We start from the raw sequence: 20143 nt of genomic DNA, 5'->3' as shown, positions 1-20143 counted from the left end.
CTCTGACTGGGCCTCTCCAAAAGGTAGATTTTTAATTTGGTATATTAACTCGTGCGCCTCATCCATCTTCTGTTGAGCTTCAGTGGGCAGGCAGCCACCCTGATATTATTATGCAAGATACCTTGATAGACTTGGCAGCCCTGAAAACCTCTATGCTCCCTCCATCGTAGTTCACTCTGGGACTGTGTTCATGTTTGTAATTAAGCTGTATCCGGCGCTGGATGTTCTTCACGAACAGCTCGTTTCATTAGCCCTCAAAACATTTTCTCAGCAGAGTTTAGGAAAGAGCTGCAGCTTTCTCTGTGGTGTCCTGCCACGGACAGCGTGCCTGTTCGGTGATTTTCTCATGACATATTTACAAACAGTGTTAACTACCTCCAGTGGTTCATTTAAGTTGTTAGCTGCTTCTCTGGTCTTCTAATTCACCTCAATGAGCAATCTGCAGTATGTGTCAGTCATCTCAGCGGAGTGCCTGCTCTTAGGGAAGCTCACCCTAGAACTAAACTGAAAGGATTTCTAGACACTTTGGCTGTGGTTCTGTCAATAGTTAAACTGTTCATGTGTGACCTTTACCAGCTGTATGCAAATGAGGAGTTTTTGATTGGAGCTCTTCTCGTTCAACGTTCACAGATGCTTCTTATGAGAGCTTTACCTCACACCTCCGCTATCGTCTTGATTGTACTCCAGGTTGCTCACTCCTGACTCCAATTAGCTTGAGTTGATGTCGTTAACCTCAATGATCGCATGTTTTTCAAACCCGCGCTGTGTGTCTTTTTCGGTGTGGGCGAGAAAGTTGAAACATACTAGGGTTTGCTTTTGTTTTTTTTAAGTACTGTAACTTTATAAAAATCTGAACATGTTTTGAAAAAAGCCCCAAATTATATGTCACTGGTGTTGTTTACAACTGATGTACTCACCTTTTCTTGCCATTGCCTAGTGCGGTAACTAATGGCATCATCCAGAAGTCATAATATGCTGACTGAGGAAAGTGTTCCAGAAATTACATGCGTACTGAACAATTTTGCACCATGCAATTACCTTGAAACACCAACCATCAGTGCCAGTACAGCCTTGCATATCAAAGCAAGAAGCAACACTTCCAAAAAAATAAGCATGTCTTAATTTATGATCCTTATAAACCATAGAAAAAAATAAGCTTATACATAGGTTCAATAAGGAGATCTGTAATCACTCATCTTCCTGCTTTCCTGGGTTTTAAGCTTCTGTTCTTTACATCAATACCTCAATGCTGACATCATTACTCTTGTTATTACTCTGGAAATTTGGTTCTGCCATGATGGGTCATCAGAGTCTAATTACCAAATACACTGTTTAATTTCTCCATACCAACAAATCATATATAATCAGATATTCACTGGCAAGCAAGTCTTCTGTCCAGACCCTACACCCCTGCTGGACTATATATATAAAACTCTTGTGTTATTGCCCGTCTAGTCTGGACAGATGTGGGCAGATACTTTTGCACTTATTCTGTTTTAGCTGCACAGTGAGTCAGTAGCTCTCCATTGATAAATTCCGACATTATGGCCCTCATCTTCTATGTTGAAGCCTCTGGGCTTAACATTTCTTCTGGTGGACACCCTGCACTGTGAGTAATCTTACACATTTGGATGTCTTTGTAAGCTGTTGCTACATTTGGAGCTTTGGTCCTACCAGAAGAAACTTTGCAAGTTAAACATCATGCTCACCCTTCATTCCTTAAATCTCCAAGAGTTGTCTTCAGCAGTGGAGCGCTACTCCAATGCTTTCTCTTGCTTTCTTTTCTACGAGTTAATGCTGATGTTTTTATCTTCCTGTCATGTTGGACTTGGGGCCAGCTCGATGCTACGTTGACTTTGCGCACCGTCTTGTGTTGCACAAAAGTATGGCTGGGCCCCATTTTAACTTCCACTGATATCTCAGTGCCCAGCTTGGTATCTTAGTGTTTTGGAGACAAAGTCATAGTGGTTTGTTCTTCTTCTTTTGAAAGCTTTACTTAAGTTAGAAAAGTTGTAGCTATTTTTAGTTTCCAGTAAGTTCTCTTAAGGCCCTTCCATAACCAGGTTTCATAAGCAGCCTGTGGTTCATAGTTGTAGTGTTACCATTAACTGTCAGAGTTTTCATTGGAGGACAATTATATTTGTATTTTTTAAGGATTGCCCTGCAGTTTGGTGGAATGGTTGGAATCGTTTTTGGCTTTGAGTTTGTAAAATCGCAATTTAACACCATCATCTTCTATTGTTCTTTAAATGTGGTTGGAAAATAGCTTATAGGTGGATTACTAACACTACCAGTCTTTCCTTAGATTTGACATTTTCTGTAGTTTCCATGCGCAGGTATCATAAAAAGCTTTAAAAAAAAGTTTGCATTGCATCTTAATTAGTATGTTGTCTAAAGATTATTTTTTGTTTTTGTTTTATATATTGTGTACCGAGAGTAGTTTTTAATATTCTGATATTTCTGACCACACAGCTGTTTGATTGTTTATGATGGCTGATTTAGACTTTTTCCCAATCTGCCTACACTCACAACTAGTTTTCTGCATTATGTACATAATCCCTTAGTCTACTATCACAAGGTGTAACTGTCAGCCTTAATACCATTATTATCCGATAAACAGCGCCTGCCTGGAGAGTATTAAACTCCACTTTAATGTGGCTGTGCATGTGACCGTGCCGTATGTGTGACCTTAGCAATGAGCTACCCGCTGCTGTGGCTTCCCCTTTAGTCATTGAACACTGATTTTTATTTGCATTTTTTATCATAGTACTGTAACGATCACCACAGGGCTTGTTAAACGCAAGACCTTGTTACTTGTGCTATTATCAGTCTGGCTCATTTGTGCAAGAGCAACACGTCTGATGAAGGGATAGCGGGAGTCCGGTTATAGTCGAGCCTCACCTTTATTTCTGCAGTGTCGTCACCTATGCCAAATTTCTTTACTTCCTGTTTACTGAGGTAGGAGCAAATGCATGTTTACAATGAAGGAATGCATGCAGAGTTGTGGGCTCATGGTTGGATGTGCTCATGCATCCGCTACTGTATATTCTTCTGTCTCAAGGTCAGCGGCAGGTCGCTGTGCTGATTGGATTTAGAGAGCAGAGGAGGGAGTGCAGACTGCAGACAGACGTGATATCTTCTACTCGACACAAGGATGAATTGCAAGACAGCAGGCCCACGGCACAGACATGTAAAAGGCCCAAACCACTCTCAAAGAGCCGTACACCAGAGAATAACATTCATTTTTGTGCGTCTTTGTGATTCATTGGTGGTTTGCAGCTATTTTGTTGGGTGATCATTTTAATCATTTGGCTTCCCATATGGTTATTTTGCATCAGTAGTTGTTCTGTGCCCCTTTGTTGTTGTTTGAAGTGTATTTATTAACAAAAAGACACAGCTTTAAAGTTTTTGGCTTCAGATAAGGTCCACAACTTCAGGTCTTAGGGGGCCTAACGGTGGACTGCGCCTTGGGGTCTGAAAAAAAAAGCTAATACTAAAATGCCGTAAACCTGAATTCTTTCTCGTGGTCAGTAGGGGGCATTCTCTGTTGAAGCTTGTTTTCTGCCACTGAGACAAAATAAGGAAAGCGCAATCAATAACTCGAAGTTTCAAGTTGGGTATCTCAAACTTTTGAGTTAATAAGCTCTGCCAATCAGAGCTTCCTGATTGGCAGAGCTTATTATCCTTGCTAACAAGTAAAGCTTCCAGGAAAGCTTCCAGCCAACTAGGATTTCCTTGTTGGCTGGAAGCAGAAGGCGCAGATGCAGGTACACTCAAAATCAGGTAGTGGCAGCACCAGTGAGCTACCAGTGTAGTGCAAACATGAACAAATTGGCGCCAGATTCTCCAGCTTTGAATGCCTTCTAGCAAAGGATAACTTCACAAAAGATGTGAAATCATTGTGGTCATGTCGAACTATTGGACTGCTAAAGTCTTCTGCCTTCTGCTTCAGAGTAACAGCAAAATGTGTAACTTCACAGAGTTTCCTGATTGATAGAGTTAAAGGCGCTAACTTGATTGTAAAAATCTGATTACAAACATAAGCGTTATATTGAAATCTCTGGGAAAATTACTCTCACCTAAGTTGGTACACATCCACATTAAAAAGTCTCCCAGTAAATTGGCTCACTTGCTTGTTTTAAGTCTTATTGATTACAATGCGATATTTTTTTTGTTAAATCGTGGTTCTTGGTGGCAGTCATAAGACAATAAAGCAGGGTTTGCTATAGGGTGGGGCAACTTATAAATAAAAAGCAACTGTACGAGCGAGCGGTTTCTCTCGGTTTTATCGACCCCACGCTTGTGCAGAAACAGGAACTCATAAATGAATGGGTGATACAGTGGCTACTTCCATCTTTTTTATACAGTTTGTGTTGGTAGACCTATTCAATAATCTATCCACAAGCTGACAGTTTTGCGGCAACTTTCTGTCCGTACTTTCCACGTATCACGAGCAGATTTCACCAGAGGATTAAGCCCTGCCAGGATATTCGCCCAGAGAGTCAGAATTCACCTCTCCTGATCAGCATCTCTGGGACTAAACCTGTTGTTTGGCGTCAGCAGCAGGGACCGGTCTGGTGAGCACACAGAGGACACAGTGTCAGTCATTACCCTGATGACTTTTTAATGGCTGTCTGATTGGACTCTGCCAGAAATGACATGCCCTTGTCCCGTTCTGTTTGGTTTTGTTTACTCGTGAGCTGATTATTTTCCCGCCACGTACAAGCGTCTGACGTTACTGGGAGACTGAACTTGCTGCTAAAAAGTGGGTGGTCCGTCTGTGGGGACTTTATAATCAGGCCTGTCATGCTATGCTCCCAACTGACGATGACTCAGGGATAAGAGTGTAGGGGGTGGGCACTGCTCTCCTGCCATCTCCGTGCCAGTGAGTGAGATCTGCCCTGACACTGTGCCCACTCTCCTTCCTCTGGGTGTCAGTCACGTCGAGTCGTGCGCCGGACCCCTCAGCAGGAAGCCTGGCTGTGAAGAGGGCTGCTGAGTGTGCTTTTTAGTGCAGGTTGATGTGCTCTGCGGGTGGAAGTGGCATGTCAGACCCCACAGCCGTCTATCGTCCTAGTGGGCGACAAAGGAGCCGGGAATGAGCTCATAGGATTGCTGTCGTCATGCACGCGGATGACTGGCAGATCTCCTGCATCCCTGATGCTCATGTACAAATGGAGAGACTTCACCGTGCATATGGAGAGTTTAGCATGCACTTATTTGTAGATCCCTTCAATGAGCTTTTTGTGAGATTTGTAGTGAAATCCTGCTGAGATTAGCAGAAACACTCTAAATCATTGTCATTGGCAGCAGCTTTGTGATCTGATGAATTATATCTCTGTTATTTGAATTAGGGCCACGTTAAAATGTCAAAAACATCAAAAACACAATCACATTTCACATTGTTTTTTTGATTTGTTTGTTTTTTGTTCTTTTAGGTCAAGATAAAATCCAAAACTGATATATTCAGGTGGCCAGGATCACATTTTGCGTATGGACGCTTGTGTTTTTGTAGCAGTAATTTCTGTTGTTCAACAGTTGTTTGTGGCCCGGCTCACACTTGATCTGTTTGTCTCAGTCACTGTTATTTGAAGTACATGAATCATGCAATACAGTGTCAAAGAGATGCCAGATAGCTTTGTCGAGGCGTTACTGCAGAGTGAGACAAAGTGAGAGTGCAGTTAACTTTGATTTTGGATTTTATTTCTACAAAGAAGGTCTGTGCCGCAACCTGGAGCTCTCTATTTTGTGTGTGAGTCGGACTGGAAAAACGTCCTCTGGCACTTTCTCCAAGTCTGCAGATTAAAGTTATTTAGCATTTTAATATGAATATGATTTTAATGTTGTACTGGGACAAAAACCGCAAGTAATCATGTATTGTGTCAATTATGGTTCTTAAAAAGAGACAAATTGCACAAAAAATTGCGATCCAGCATCCAGCTGCACATGAGATGATGTAGTATCATCACATTTAAAATGCTGGAACATCAAGTTTTTCCCTTTTTTATGCTGTGAAAATTCTCAAACAGTCAGTTATTATTTCTTTGCTGTTGATCAATTTTCTGTTGATCTCTTTTCTTCCAATTCGTGTCTGAAACACTGACAAAAAGTAATGACCATCTACAAATAGATTGTCTAAGGCAACAGTAATATTCCCATTGAAAATAAATGCTCAATAATATCCTTTGCTAATACAGTCACCAGCCACTTCAGCTCCTTGTAAACACAAATATCTAATCTGCCAGGGACATGGCAGCATCCTTGTGTCTTTAGGCGTGCAGACATGGTCAGGACGACCTGCTGACGTTCAAACTGAGCATGAGAATCAGGAGGAAAGGTGATTAAAGTGACTCTGAATGTGACACAGCTGTTGTTGGTCTGAGTATTTCAGAAACTGCTAATTGGCTGGGATTTTCCCACACGGCCATCTCTATTGTTTGCAGAGAATTGCCTAAAAAAGACAAAATATCCAGTGAGGCACAGCTAACTGCTAATATCTAATCAGCCAATCACATGGCAGCAGCCCAGCATATTTAGGCATGCAGACATGGACAACATGAGCTTTAAACTAAGAAGTTTGGACAGAAAAATTCCAAAAATTAGGAAACATTCTGGGAGCGGCGGCTCTCTTGGAGAAAACGCCTTGTTGAGACAGAGGTCAGAGGAGACTCCTTCGAGCTGATAGGGAGGCAACAGTAACTCAAATAACCGCTTGTTACAAACAAGGTACACAGAAGAGCATCTCTGAACACACAACCTTGAAGCTGCAGCACACTGGAGCACTCCTGTCAGCTGAGAACGGGAAACTAGAATTTGCAAGGGTTTCACTAAAATTGGTGATTGATCGGCCCAAACCAGTACCAGTAAGGTGTACCTAATAAAGAGTCCAGAGACTACATGTATTGAATTGTATGTAATTTTGCAAAGCTAGCTTTACATGCTTATTACTAATGTGAGCCACAGCGCTCAGACATGGTTGTGATTTAACTGGTGAAACAGGTATTCAGTAAGATAGTACAATAACAGATACACAGTAGTGGTCATTTTTGCTCTAGCCAGACTAGTCCCTTTTGAAACGATGAAGAAGCTGATGTAAGAGGACACTGAGTTCAGTCGAAGCAGTCTGTGGGCAGACTGAGAGAAAGCTTTAACCCCCTGCAGTGTTTTCCCCCTGGGACTCCCTCCTGCCTGAATACAACCTGCCCTCCCTCGCACTATTGATGCATCCGTGACTCGGTGCTATGCTCTGACATTGGCCCCTGCTAATGGCTCACCGGTCAGCAAGCAAACAAGACAGCCAGGGTAGATGTTGTTTGCCTCTCTCCTCGTAATTCAAGGTGTGTGTGCAAAACACTGACTGAATTATGTAGATTTCTGGAGGAAAGCACACGTCTCTGCTTTGTTTTAACACAACCAAAAATGTTAAAAGGGGTGAACAACACTGAGTTTTACTGTGGATACGGATTAAGACATGCATGCGCTCCCCCTGCTAGTGGCCTCGCGATCGTTTTTAGCAGATAAACATCATCTGCGTTGCCTGAATCGGACTGGGGAACCTTTAAAATGGCAGCTCTGCAGAGGTCACGGAGCAGTCGCAGCCTGTAGTCAGACCGCGCAGTGATCGAGACTTTATAGAGCAGTAAATCCACCCAGACTATCCGTGAAAAGGTGTGGGAGAGAAGGAGCATTCTCACCAGAGAAAGTCAGATTAGAAAGAAGGGTTTCATCCTCACGCTCAGCTCTGTCTGGCTCAGGTCCAGCTGCCGAGGCGCTGCCAAGAGCAGACCATTGGCTCTGACGTGGCTGAGCCGGGTGAGGATTCAACACTTCTGATTTTTTTTAATCACTTTGACTGACATATTAACTGTGGGCTTGACTTGCACCTTAGAGTTTGACTTCTGTATGAAGATAAATAATTAAAGCAACACTAATTTGACAACAATAATTGGTTTTTAAAACAATGCTCTCATGAAAGATGCAGGCACCTTTTGGTCCAACGTGACCCAGTTCCTATTCCATCACCTCTTTATCAAAATAAAATTAATAATAAAGACGTTTAAAACCACCAGTTTCTATTAAAGCATTGCTACTGGCAGTTTGACACATGCACACATACTTGGGTGAATTATGTTTTCTTTAATACAGCATCCCATTATGACCATTAAACAGTAGCTGGCTGTGGATTTGTATAATCTGTTGCCTTTCAGATTTTGACATTTACAGTCATTCTAAATCCTCCATCAGGTCAATTAGTGTAATCTTTAAATGGGAAGTACTGTGAAATAATAGGTGTACAATAACAGTACAGCTGTGGTTGAGTTAAATATCCCAAGTAAGTCTTCAGTGGATGGAGTGTTACCTTATTAACCTATGCCAACAACAAAAAACATGCTTTATTGCTTCTATGGGGCTAAAATGCATCAGCCCTGAGAGCAACCTTGCAAAAGACAGACCTGCTAAGCCATGGGTGGGATAATAATTTTTCCAAGGGGCCACATGAGAAACTAGGAATGTTGTGGAGGTGTGCATCAATGAGCTAAACTCATTATTAATACTATCTTTATAAGCTTATTGATGCGGCCCTCCACAACAGTGCCAGTTTCTCATGTGGCCCCCGGGGAACATGAAAAGTCCACCCCTGTGCAAAGACCTCTACAGTGCAAAAGGATCCTCTCAGATTGTTGTGTTTGGCAGAAGATGAAATAAGCTGCGTGTAAAGGGTGCGCAGAGCTTTGATTGAAGCCGGTTTAAATGACGCCTCGTGTTGGGCGTGTCAGTAAATCCCCCTGGCGGTGTGTTTTTCGCAGGTCAGGCCACATATGAATAATGTATTGGGAGACATCTGACTGAGAGGCTGGTTAAAGGTGGCTCTCTCTCTAATGACAGCAAACAAGCTCTCTTGCTGACATTTCCAAGGAAAGGAGTGAGACGGAGAGAAAAGGGGGGTGAGCGAGGGAGCTAATGGCAGACAGGGATCAGGGGAGTCAGATGAGTCTTTCAATTCAAAGCACTCAGTGAATTTGTTTGGATACAGTGTGTTGAAATGTGACAGATAACTTTGTCTTTGACACACGGTGTGACATCCACGGCAGCCGTGTCGTAACTACAGCTATTGGCAGATAGATTAAATAATTTAAAAGCATCTGTCAAGATGAAAATAATGGATTTGTTCGCTGATTTAAACCTCTCTGTCATCTAGGAACTTTTAATAAAACATGTAGACATCCACCTGCAGAATGATGAAGTTATGCACAACCAGTTACTACAGATGAAAGACTTTATCACTAGTAGCTAGCTAGGTAAATTATACCAACTCCTTGAGTTGGCTAGGATCTCTTTTTGACTTTCTAGTGTTTTGTTTTGGGATTAACGGTTATGAAAGCGGTGAAACAAATCTCCATGGTGCTTTGTTACCTCCCACCTGGGCTGACCTGCTGCCATAATTACTGCTGTTAAGGTTTCCTTTTATTACTAATAGAAGTATGATAGGAAGTTAAGGAGGTGTTGTAAACGTAGAGCGGCTCAGTGCTTAAAGAAAACAGAGATGGTGAATCAACATTTGGTCAGACCGCCTTTATTCTGCAACACAGCCTGAACTCTGTTAGGGAATCTTTGTTGTCATTTCTTTAAGGAGTTCCAGGAATGAACTCAGATTTTTACTGACAGCTTTCTAAGCTCTTCTTCTTCTGTTGGCTGCCTTTTCTCCTGATTCCTGTCAAAATGATCCTACACTGCTTCAATAATGTTGAGATCAGAGCTCTGGGGAGGTCAATCCATGCCTGATCATGTTGCATTGTGTGTTTTTTATTGCACTGGCAGTACAATCAAACCTTAAATGTACATTTGGAGGCTACTTAAAGATGGACCACAGACCTTAAAAGAGTAGCTTGGTCTTCTGCTATACTGACGGCCACATTTTTAGCCAGATGAGTGTAAGTATAAATAAAATCCACACATTAGTCCATAATATCTCATTCAACATTTTAAAGCAAGTTCACATCCTAGGTAACAAACCTAAGCGGTCGTACGCTCACTTTTTGTGAGTCAATGTGGAAAACGGTATGTTCTGCCTTATAATTCAAAATATAGTTATAGAGAATAAACGCAATCTTTAAATTAAAAGATGCTGTTGGTTCTTTTATTTTCAGTCGTGGATGTATTTGAATGTATTGGTGCTCCTCGTCTAGAATTTAATCTTTGACCACATTGTCCTGTTTGAATCCCAGAAGAAGAAGCCGATCGTTATCACCATAGGAACATAACTTCCAGTCTGCAACTTATACTTGATCTGATTAAGGCTGCTGCGTTTTGCCCTTGGGCGATGTCTGTAGCCTTGCATGGAGAGAGATAACCCGATCTCCTCTCCTCTAGCTCAGAGTCCAATTTAGCAGCTCAAAACTATGAATAAATCTAACACTCCATAATTGAATTCTTCAAACAGAGCAGATTTTCAAGGTTAGGCCCCAATGCAAATCCATTTTTCAGGCTGCACAATGAAAAGTCATTTTCAATGATCTTAGGAATAAAATATGTCGTGAAGCAAGGAAAACAAAGTACTTTTACGATAAAGGAGACGCACAAACATTGTAGGAGACATGAAGTGTGATTCATGCCCATTAAAAGTCTGTCTGTTACTTAAATACCATAGTTGTTATTGTCTGACAATGAAATGCATTATGAATAAAATGTATTTCCTTCTTTTCTTTGTTACATGTTTCGCTCTGCACATGCAGCTGAAAATACTCAAAAATGAGAGGTGTAGAAGTGTAATTGGGGCTTGCTGCTGTATCGTCTCTGGCAGTGTGTTAACCAAAACAAGGCTTGTATCAATACTTATCCTATTCTACCTTCAAAAGGTGCCCTGAATTATAATTTCCATTAATTGTTTGGAGGGTTAGTTAGTATTTATTCAGCATGGTTTCCCTAATTATTTCTCCGGACGTGTTTTGTCGTGTGCATAATTCGTCATTCCTCTGGGACAGTGTTGTGAGTGGGTGTGCTGAGAGAGCCGGCTAATAGGGGGGAAATGGCATTGAATACCAATGCACAGAGCAGTCAGTCCTTGCAGAAGAGGCCAGACACTCTGTTTGTGTTTGTTGTGTTCGGCTGTGTGTGCGCGCGCATTTCTGCTGTCTTTGCATGGATGCACATCACATATCCGTGTGTGTTAGAGTGCGTGCGCGGTGTTTGCTGTTCTGTCCCCACTCACATCCCGTCTGGATCGAAACCCTGCCCTTCCTGTGCTAAAATAAACCCACCTTGGGAAGTTGAGGACCTTGCACAGAGCGCTGAGTGTTACACCTTTTGATTTTTCACTGACTTGTGTCTTGCTTCTTAGATGCGGCGGGTGAATTTGTGCCATACGTCACAGTAAAAACATAAAAGTTTATTTCAGCATAATTGTAGCTCTTGTTACATTTCTTCTTATTTTGAGAGAGATCATTTGGCCAAAAACGTCCATTTATTATGGTTTATCTACATTTAAAACATCTACCAGTACCAAATACAAGAGCATTTATCTGCTCAGATCATTTGCCCTCTGTGTTTGTATATGTTTTTACAACTCAATAAGAAAATACACCCAATGAACTGATGAAGTGACCTATAGCTACATTTCAAAAACTGTCTCAACCTTGAGTTTTAAACGATCCCATTAATGATTGACTTTGAGTTCTGCGGGTGAGGAGATGCTCGTATTGATCCTCTAAAAGGAGAAACCGTCTTTCAAAGGAGGTTTTATGAAAACACAAATCCCTATTGAGCCAGCCTAAGTTACAGAGGCCTCACGGGGTTTCTCCACACCACTGAGCAATCCAGCAGCCTTTCTAAAGTTACCTTAGTGAACACAACTCAGCATATTTGCATAAGGAAACCTGGGCACTTAAAGGACTTGTCCTTCTTGGCTTAAATCCACAATTGTATGTTAACTGAGCAGACTCACTCAGATTAAGGTAATGTATTATGATGAAAAGCTCCAGAACAGTAACTGAAGGGGACACTGTCGTGGTAGTTTTGATGGTGAAGTTTAAAGAGCTTCTTTACTATAATATTTATTGGCTTTTGAATGATTATGACACATTTTTCTGTCTCACTTCTTCCTTTCACTTTCTCTTACAGCTCATAGTGGAGAAAACAACAGACTTCCCCTCTGCTGAGTTCTCTCTAGTGGAGGATGTGGCTCTGCACTTTACCTGTTTGATGGACAGGCTGAATGAGCAGCGCCTCTTCCAGCCTGACCTGTGTGACGTTGACATTGTTCTTGTGCGTCAGCACAGCACCTTTCCGGCCCACAAGGGTGTGCTGGCAGCTTACAGCCCTTTCTTCCACTCGCTTTTTGCCCAAAGCAAACAGCTGCGGCGGGTGGACCTGTCGCTGGATGCCCTGACCTCTCAGGGCCTTCAGCAAATCCTCAACTTCATTTACACCTCCAAACTGCTGGTGAGCAGCCGCACTGTTCGCGACGTGCTCAACGCCGCTACCCTGCTTCAGATGAGCGACATCGCAGCCTCCTGTCACGACCTTATCAGCAGCCACTCGCTGAGAACCACCTGCACAGATATGGCCAATCAAGAAGGGCATGCCAGCAGTGAGCCGGCTTCTGTAGCGATGCCCCCTAGCCAGATGTACCGTGAGATCAAACAGGAGTCAGAGCTCGGCAGGGTGTACACGAGAGAAGGAAACAGCCCTTTTTCTGTCAGAGTAGAAGAGACAGGCAAGACGGCTTCTCAGGCAAAGCAGTACTACCAGAAGGAAGAAGGCTCGGGAAGCGGGGCCAGCACAGGTGTGGCTAGTTTGTGTAAAGTGGAAGGAAATGGAGAGGAGTCAAAGACAGCAGATGGCCACGCCTCCTTCAACAGAGATCAGATCATCGTCGAAGTCAACCTTAATAACCAGACTCTTAACGTCTCAAAGGGATCAGAGGGCAAATCGGCCACTTCTACAGAGACTTCCACCATGTTTGGCCGCTGCCGTAACAACCAGCAAGATTCAGAGGGCGATGAGGATAATGAAGTGGAGAACGATGATACAGATGGAGAAGAGGATGTGGAAGATTTGAAGAGGGGTGACATATTGAGGCAAAGTAGTGAAGAGGAAGATGAGGAGGAGGATGAAGAAGAAGAGGAAAACACCCTCAACATTCCAGGCTTGGAGCAGCCAGCTATGATGGATCGACCTCGTCGGGGCACCAGAGCCTTGGCTATGGCTGGTACCACTGCCTCTCTGCGGCAGACGCTTGCAGAGGCCACGCTGGCCAACCAGCGGCAGGGTGGGAAGAGGGCGTTGGACCTGGAGGGCCTGGGCCAAAAAGTGAGGCTGGAGGAGAAGCAACATTACCCATGTAAAAAGTGTCCTCGCATCTTCAACAATCGCTGGTATCTAGAAAAACACATGAACGTCACTCACAACCGCATGCAAATCTGCAATAACTGTGGAAAACGCTTCCTGCTAGAGAGCGAGCTGCTGCTGCATCAACAGACTGACTGTGAGAAAAGCATCCAGGTACGATTAAACCATAATCATTGTATAACTTATATGCTTGGGGACTATGTCTTTCAGCTAACATAATATAGATCTATGAGAATTGTTTTTGGCAGTCCAGATGTCCGATCCCGGACAAGCCCCCATTATTATGCTAGGTCTAGCTCAAATACATTAAAGTTAATTGAAAAGATAAGTCAATAGGATGAATGTGGCGTGAATAAGGCACGGCGGGACCACGGAGCAACGTTCAGAGCCATCTTTATTTAATTCACGTCACACCACAACACACCCAAACCCCTGAGTCCCCGTGTTTTTAACTAGGCGGGCGTGATTAAGGATGCCATGCAGGTGCGTCCGCCCTCCCTGCACGGCACCGCAGACCACGCCCCACTACATACCCCCATCGCCCGATTGAGGCCGGGGAGCCATCCGGTCGAACCTACTCCCCCACCGGGAGAGGGAATCAGCCCGGACAGCTGGCGCCCCCAGGCCAAGCGACGGGGAGGTGCGAGTTCAGGTGGCCGCCCGCGAATCCAGCGGCGCAGGCCAAGCTGGTTCGGAGGTCGGACGCGTGGCAGGTGCACCCGGCGTGGCCGGTGCACCCGGCGTGGCCGGCACAGTAGTGAGCCCCAGCTCACAGGTGGCTGGGCAGAGGTGTGGCGTGTACTGGCCTCTGGTGGTGGTGGTGGTGAGGCCGGTCTGGCGAGCACGGCGATCTCAAGCGTGGCGCACGCCTCGCTCGCCCGTTCCACTTGAGCAGGCTCCCTTGGCACGGGGACCTCCAGCTCCTTGCGCGGCCCCTCCGTCACCGCCGTCGCTCCCCGCCGGAGCAGCCCATCGCGCGACTCCTCCATCACTGCTACTCCCCCCGCCGCCACTCCCGGCTCGAGCAGCCCCTCGCGCAGCTCCGCTGCTGCTGCTGCTCCTGCTTCCGGCTCGAGCAGCCCCTCGCGCAGCTCCTCCTCCCCCAGCCGGCGCAGACCCTTGTGCGCCTCGTCTGCCGTCTCCGGTTGGAGCGGCTCATCCACCGCTCCCGGCAGGAGCAGCCCTTCACCCGGCTGTTTCCCCTCCTCCGGCAGGCGCAGATCCCCGCGCACCTCGTCTGCCACTTCCGGCTGCTGAGGTGCCTCACGCGGCTCCTCCACCGCTTCACTGTCCTCGGGACACACCTGTGGGGGTGGTGCCCAGGCCCAGAGCAGCGCCGCCAGCTCCCCAATCCTTTCCTGGTGGCGCTCGGACTGGTCCTGCAGCTCTTCCTGCTGGCGACGCACCTCCGCCGCCTGCTTCCGCTGGGTGGCCGCTATTTCGGCCACCATCTCGGCCAGCTCTTCCCTTCCCTGGCTCTGGTCAGTACCCGCCATGCCGCCTCCTGGGTTTCGGCACCAATGCAAACATACACGGCAGACCCAGTGGCATTTTGATGCTTTTTATTAAAGCTTTGACGGTTGCTGTCCACAATACTCACAGAGATGCAGCTCTCCCGCTGCCCGCTCAACACTATCACAACAACCCAACCACAGGACCCAGTACAATATTTAATTCGGCGGGGCGTGATTGCGGACACCGTGCAGGTGCGTCCGCCTCCTCTGCACGGCACCGCAGGCCACGCCCCGCCACATACCCCCATCGCCCGACTGAGGCCGGGGAACCATCCGGCCAAACGTACTCCCCCCACCGCGAGCGGGAGAGGGGATCAGCCCGGACCGTCGGCGCCCCCGGGCCCTGGCCAAGCGACGGGGAGTTGTGAGTTCAGGTGGCCGCCCACGAACCCAGCAGCGTCGGCGAAGCTGGTCCGGAGGTCGGCCGTGTGGCAGGTGGACGCGGCGCGGTCGGTACGGTCGTGCGTCCCAGCTCGCAGGCGGCTGGGCAGATGTCCGGCAGGCACCAGCCTCTGGTGGAGGTGAGGCCGCTCTGCTCACCCCGCTAACCTCGGGCTTCGGTGGCGCGGACTCCCTTAGCACGGGCACCACCGACTTATCCCGCGGCTTCTCCGCCCCTCCCGGTGGGAGCAGCTCACGCTGCACCTCTGCCGCTGCCGGCTGGAGCGGCTCCCCTCGCTGCGCCTCCGGCGCTGCCTCTACCGGCTGGAGCAGCTCCTCGGGCGCCGCCTCCGCTGCTGTCTCTCCCGGCTGGAGCGGCTCCTCGGGCGCCGCCATCGCCGCTGTCTCTCCCGGCTCGAGCAGCCCCTCGCGCAGCTCCTCCTCCGCCGCTGCTGCTGCTCCTGCTGCTGCTGCTCCTGCTGCTGCTTCCGGCTCGAGCAGCCCCTCGCGCAGCTCCTCCGCCTCCAGCAGGCACAGCCCCTTTTGCCCCTCGTCCACCTCTGGGTGGAGCGGCTCCTCTTCCTCCGGCAGGTGTAGACCCTCGCCCGCCTCGTCCTCCGCCTCCGATTGGAACGGCTCCTCCACCGCTCCCGGCAGGAGCAGCCCTTTACCCGGCTGTTCCTCCTCTTCCGGCAGGCTCGGACCCCCGCGTGACTCGTCCACCACCTCCGGCTGCTGAGGTGCCTCACGCGGCTCCTCCACCGCTTCACTGTCCTCGGGACACACCTGTGGGGGTGGCGCCCAGGCCCAGAGCAGCGCCGCCAGCTCCCCAATCCTTTCCTGGTGGCGCTCGGACTGGTCCTGCAGCTCTTCCTGCTGGCGACGCACCTCCGCCGCCTGCTTTCGCTGGGTGGCCGCTATTTCGGCCACCATCTCGGCCAGCTCTTCCCTTCCCTGGCTCTGGTCAGTACCCGCCATGCCGCCTCCTGGGTTTCGGCACCAATGCAAACATACACGGCAGACCCAGTGGCATTTTGATGCTTTTTATTAAAGCTTTGACGGTTGCTGTCCACAATACTCACAGAGCTGCAGCTCTCCCGCTGCCCGCTCAACACTATCACAACAACCCAACCACAGGACCCAGTACAATATTTAATTCGGCGGGGCGTGATTGCGGACGCCGTGCAGGTGCGTCCGCCTCCTCTGCACGGCACCGCAGGCCACGCCCCGCCACAATGAAAAAGTGGTACAAGTGACCTCAAAGGTGCTGCAGAGTGGACTGAGAAAAAGGCAGGGAAGGACACATAAAGAAGGAAGGAACCCATATAAGCTCAGCCAACAAGCTAGCAAAGGTGCTTGCCCATCAGATTGGAGCTTGGAAAACTAAACACGTAAATAAAGCAGGATGTAACACCAATAACTAACCTTAAAACTTGTTACTTCCTGGCAGTGCTAGCTACAGTTGTCAAGTTATATGTTTTGCAAACACTACATGGGTAAAAAAACAAAACCCTAAAAAACACTATTTTTGATAAATTAAGGTTTAGCTAAAGGTGTGAAGCCAAACCTATGTGTTGTTTGAATCAGTTAAACTAAACAGGAATTTTGTTTGTGGTTATTATACCTGATTTTTGTCAGTCTTTTTTGTAAGACAGCCCTCACTACACACCAGAACTGTTCCTTTAAGTCCTAGCAGTGCTACCTGTTCTGACATCAGTTTTATTTTAGGAAGTTGTTTTATAGAAAATAAAATAAAATGTTTTTTTAATGCATAATTGTTATTTTGTTTCTAATTAATATATGCATAATTGCAATCACTAAAACCAGTTGGAGTCAGTAACTCAGTCAAATGGCAGTCAGTAATAATCAGTTCTGATATGTCTCACTACCTCCACTATTACCCCTCGGCACCGAGCAGCTGGACTCCTGCTGTGGTTTTGAAGATCATTTGCTTCTTTAATCTAGTGACTCTAATTGCTTTTTTGCTACAGTGCATGCTCAAGTGTCTGTATAAACACACACACACCTGGATTGTATTTGTAAAGACTGTTCCAGATCACAATCTGTTTAATATCTCATCCCCAGTAATCATTCCATGCTCGCTCTCTTGTTTCTTCAAGTGTGTGACCTGTGGCAAAGCCTTCAAGAAGCTGTGGTCGTTGCACGAGCACAACAAGATCGTCCATGGCTACGCCGAGAAGAAGTTCTCCTGCGAGATCTGTGAGAAGAAGTTTTACACGATGGCCCATGTCAGGAAGCACATGGTCGGTGAGTGACAGTAAAATCAACTATCCTGGTTGATCACTTTGTTCCCGTGTGTTTCTTTAGGCTTCCTTTTTCCACATCCTACTGATTGTTTGGCAGGATTTGTTTTGGGTGTTGCTTTCCTTTTCCATTTTCTGGAGAGATAAGCATCTTACTTCCCAGATGGGCTTACCTCACTCTATGCTACTGCAATTTAAGGAGTTCCTATTATCGAAGGACTATTAATAATATGGTCCTAATTAGCCACTTTCTAGTATGGGAGAGATTGGATAGTCATATTCAGACTTAAGATGGAAGAAAAAGATGAAATGGACCCTTTGCCCTCAGCATTTATTTAGTGAAAAATAACCTCAGTGTTGTTCCTTAAATGCTTAGTTTAATTTCAGTCATGAGTGGCTCAGTATTGAATCACACAAACTAAGCATGCTCTGTGTTTGTGCCTTTGTGTAGCCCATACGAAGGACATGCCATTCACCTGTGAAACGTGTGGGAAATCATTCAAGCGCAGCATGTCCCTGAAGGTTCACTCTCTACAGCACTCAGGAGAGAAACCCTTCAAGTGTGAGGTTTGAGCTCCTTTTATACACTGCAGCTCTCCACTTTACTTGAGTGATGAGGTAGATTTAAAGATATTTAAAATTATTGGCGCTGGGAGTGTCATTTAAATCTGAGAAATTCACAGGTTGAGATCAAGTAAACCAGAGTCAGATGTCCAGATGTGCCGGTCTCGATTAAAAAACACTGATCGTTTAAAAAAAAAACCCACATAGATCTAGTCAAAGCCTCTCTTAAGAAATGAGAAGTATAGATGAAATTATTTCAGTGAAAGAATGTCTGTTCAAGTTCAATTTGGGAGTTTTTTTTTTTAAACAAGACTGTGACAAAAGACCACCAGCAGGTAGTTATTCAATACTGAAGCGTTTCGCTGGGTGCTTATAGTGACATCATAAATTAGTTTAGGTTGGCTGAGCATAAAGACAGAAAATGGGGAAAATGCTACTCGATTAGATCAGTCCTTGATGATAGAGGTCCCAGCTGGCTGCTGATTATGTCTAAGGTTCACCATACAGGCATGAGAGTGGTATTAAAATCTACTTGTTTAACCCTTTGCAAGAAAGCCTATTTTTAAAAAATATCCACTTTTTTTATGAATGAAAACTGAGCGCCATGTCTAATAGGTTCACAGGAAGGTAAAAAAAAGGGCAGTTTTGATTTAGTAGTACATTTTACAGCCTTGCTCAAGTCAGTCCCAGTGTGCTTTGTTGAAAACACCATACACGACTTCTGCTTTTTCTCCACAATGACTGAAGTACAACCTGTCGAGTCCATCTTTGACAACCAGCTGTAAAACGACTTTGCGTAAAACTGTTTCCTGTGCGCCTTTTCAGAACTGCAGCGAGCGCTTCCAGTACAAATACCAGCTCCGCTCCCATATGAGCATCCACATCGGACACAAGCAGTTCATGTGCCAGTGGTGCGGAAAGGACTTCAACATGAAACAGTACTTCGATGAACACATGAAAACACACACTGGTGAGTCCCTTTCTTTTGGTTGTGTTCATGTTGCTTCAGGGCAGAGCAACATTTATTTTAAAGGAGCATTTAAAAAAGAAAATATTGCAGAGCTGCAAACACTGACACCTTTGTGTCTTTGCAAAGCTTATTTGCACACCCAGCAGATGTGAAGCACTATTATCGTTCATGTTGGAGTTTTTGTGGCCTCCGTGTATTCTTTTGATTTAACTCAGCTTTGCTCTTTAACAAAACTGCTGAAAGAAACACGTGACTCTTTAGCTGCTTGATTGTTTTTATCTTTTATCCGTTTGTTGCCGTGCAGGTAACACCAATTGGACTGTTAGAGTTCTTTTACTGGAAACAGCTGCCTGCCACAGCTGGAAGAGATTCTGGTGGAGAGCATTCAGAGTGAATTAAAACAGTCAAGTCACAGGCCACAAATCAAAACTCTGTTCTGAAAGATACTGAAAAGGTCAGAGGAGAACTGCAGAGTTACTGCAACCAGCCGCCCTCCACGTCAGAATCATTTGATGTATGGCGAATATAAAAACACTGATTCTGTGGCATTAAACTTAACGATGCATGTTGAAAACGTATCGAGCAGGCGTCTTTTGTGTCTCCCGTTTTGCAGGAGAAAAGCCGTACATCTGTGAAATCTGTGGGAAGAGCTTCACGAGCCGGCCCAACATGAAGCGCCACCGCCGCACCCACACCGGAGAAAAGCCATACCCGTGTGAGGTGTGCGGCCAGCGTTTCCGCTTCTCAAACATGCTCAAGGCCCACAGGGAGAAGTGCTTCCGCATCACCAACCCCATGGTTCCCGACGGCAATGGTGACCCCCTGGGCCTCGACCGGCCCTTGGCGCCACCCGCTGCGGACTCTTCCGGTCAGGCCCAGCTGGGCACGGCACTCCCTGCCACGTCCGTGACTACACCCGCTGCTGCCTCTAGCCCCCACCCCCTCCACAGCACCCAGCTGTCCCTCCCCCTGCTGCACTCCATGGGGGGGCTGCCTCCTACCCCGCATTTACCCCCGCCGCCTCCACTGTTTTCTGCTGGTAGGATGAACTCCAACAACTAACAAATCTCTGTAGCATTGAAAGCACTTTGTTACTTTTTGTT

General features: G+C 46.2%; 1 protein-coding gene across 1 annotated transcript in view; it reads left to right on the top strand.

The window, feature by feature from the left end:
- Window positions 1-20143, top strand: part of zbtb47b (zinc finger and BTB domain containing 47b) — a 33287-nt gene that overhangs the window by 6527 nt on the left and 6617 nt on the right. Inside the window, exons 2-6 of the mRNA XM_080865717.1 lie at window positions 12118-13500; window positions 17363-17510; window positions 17958-18073; window positions 18896-19040; window positions 19654-20079. Of these exons, the coding sequence (XP_080721843.1) occupies window positions 12118-13500; window positions 17363-17510; window positions 17958-18073; window positions 18896-19040; window positions 19654-20079 (2218 nt within the window). The remainder of the gene's footprint in view (window positions 1-12117; window positions 13501-17362; window positions 17511-17957; window positions 18074-18895; window positions 19041-19653; window positions 20080-20143) is intronic.

The sequence above is a fragment of the Rhamphochromis sp. 'chilingali' genome (genome assembly GCF_963969265.1).
Source record: "Rhamphochromis sp. 'chilingali' genome assembly, chromosome: 18".
NCBI lineage: Eukaryota > Metazoa > Chordata > Actinopteri > Cichliformes > Cichlidae > Rhamphochromis > Rhamphochromis sp. 'chilingali'.
The sequence above is the reverse complement of the archived record's forward strand: the minus strand, read 5'-3'. Positions and strand labels throughout refer to the sequence as shown.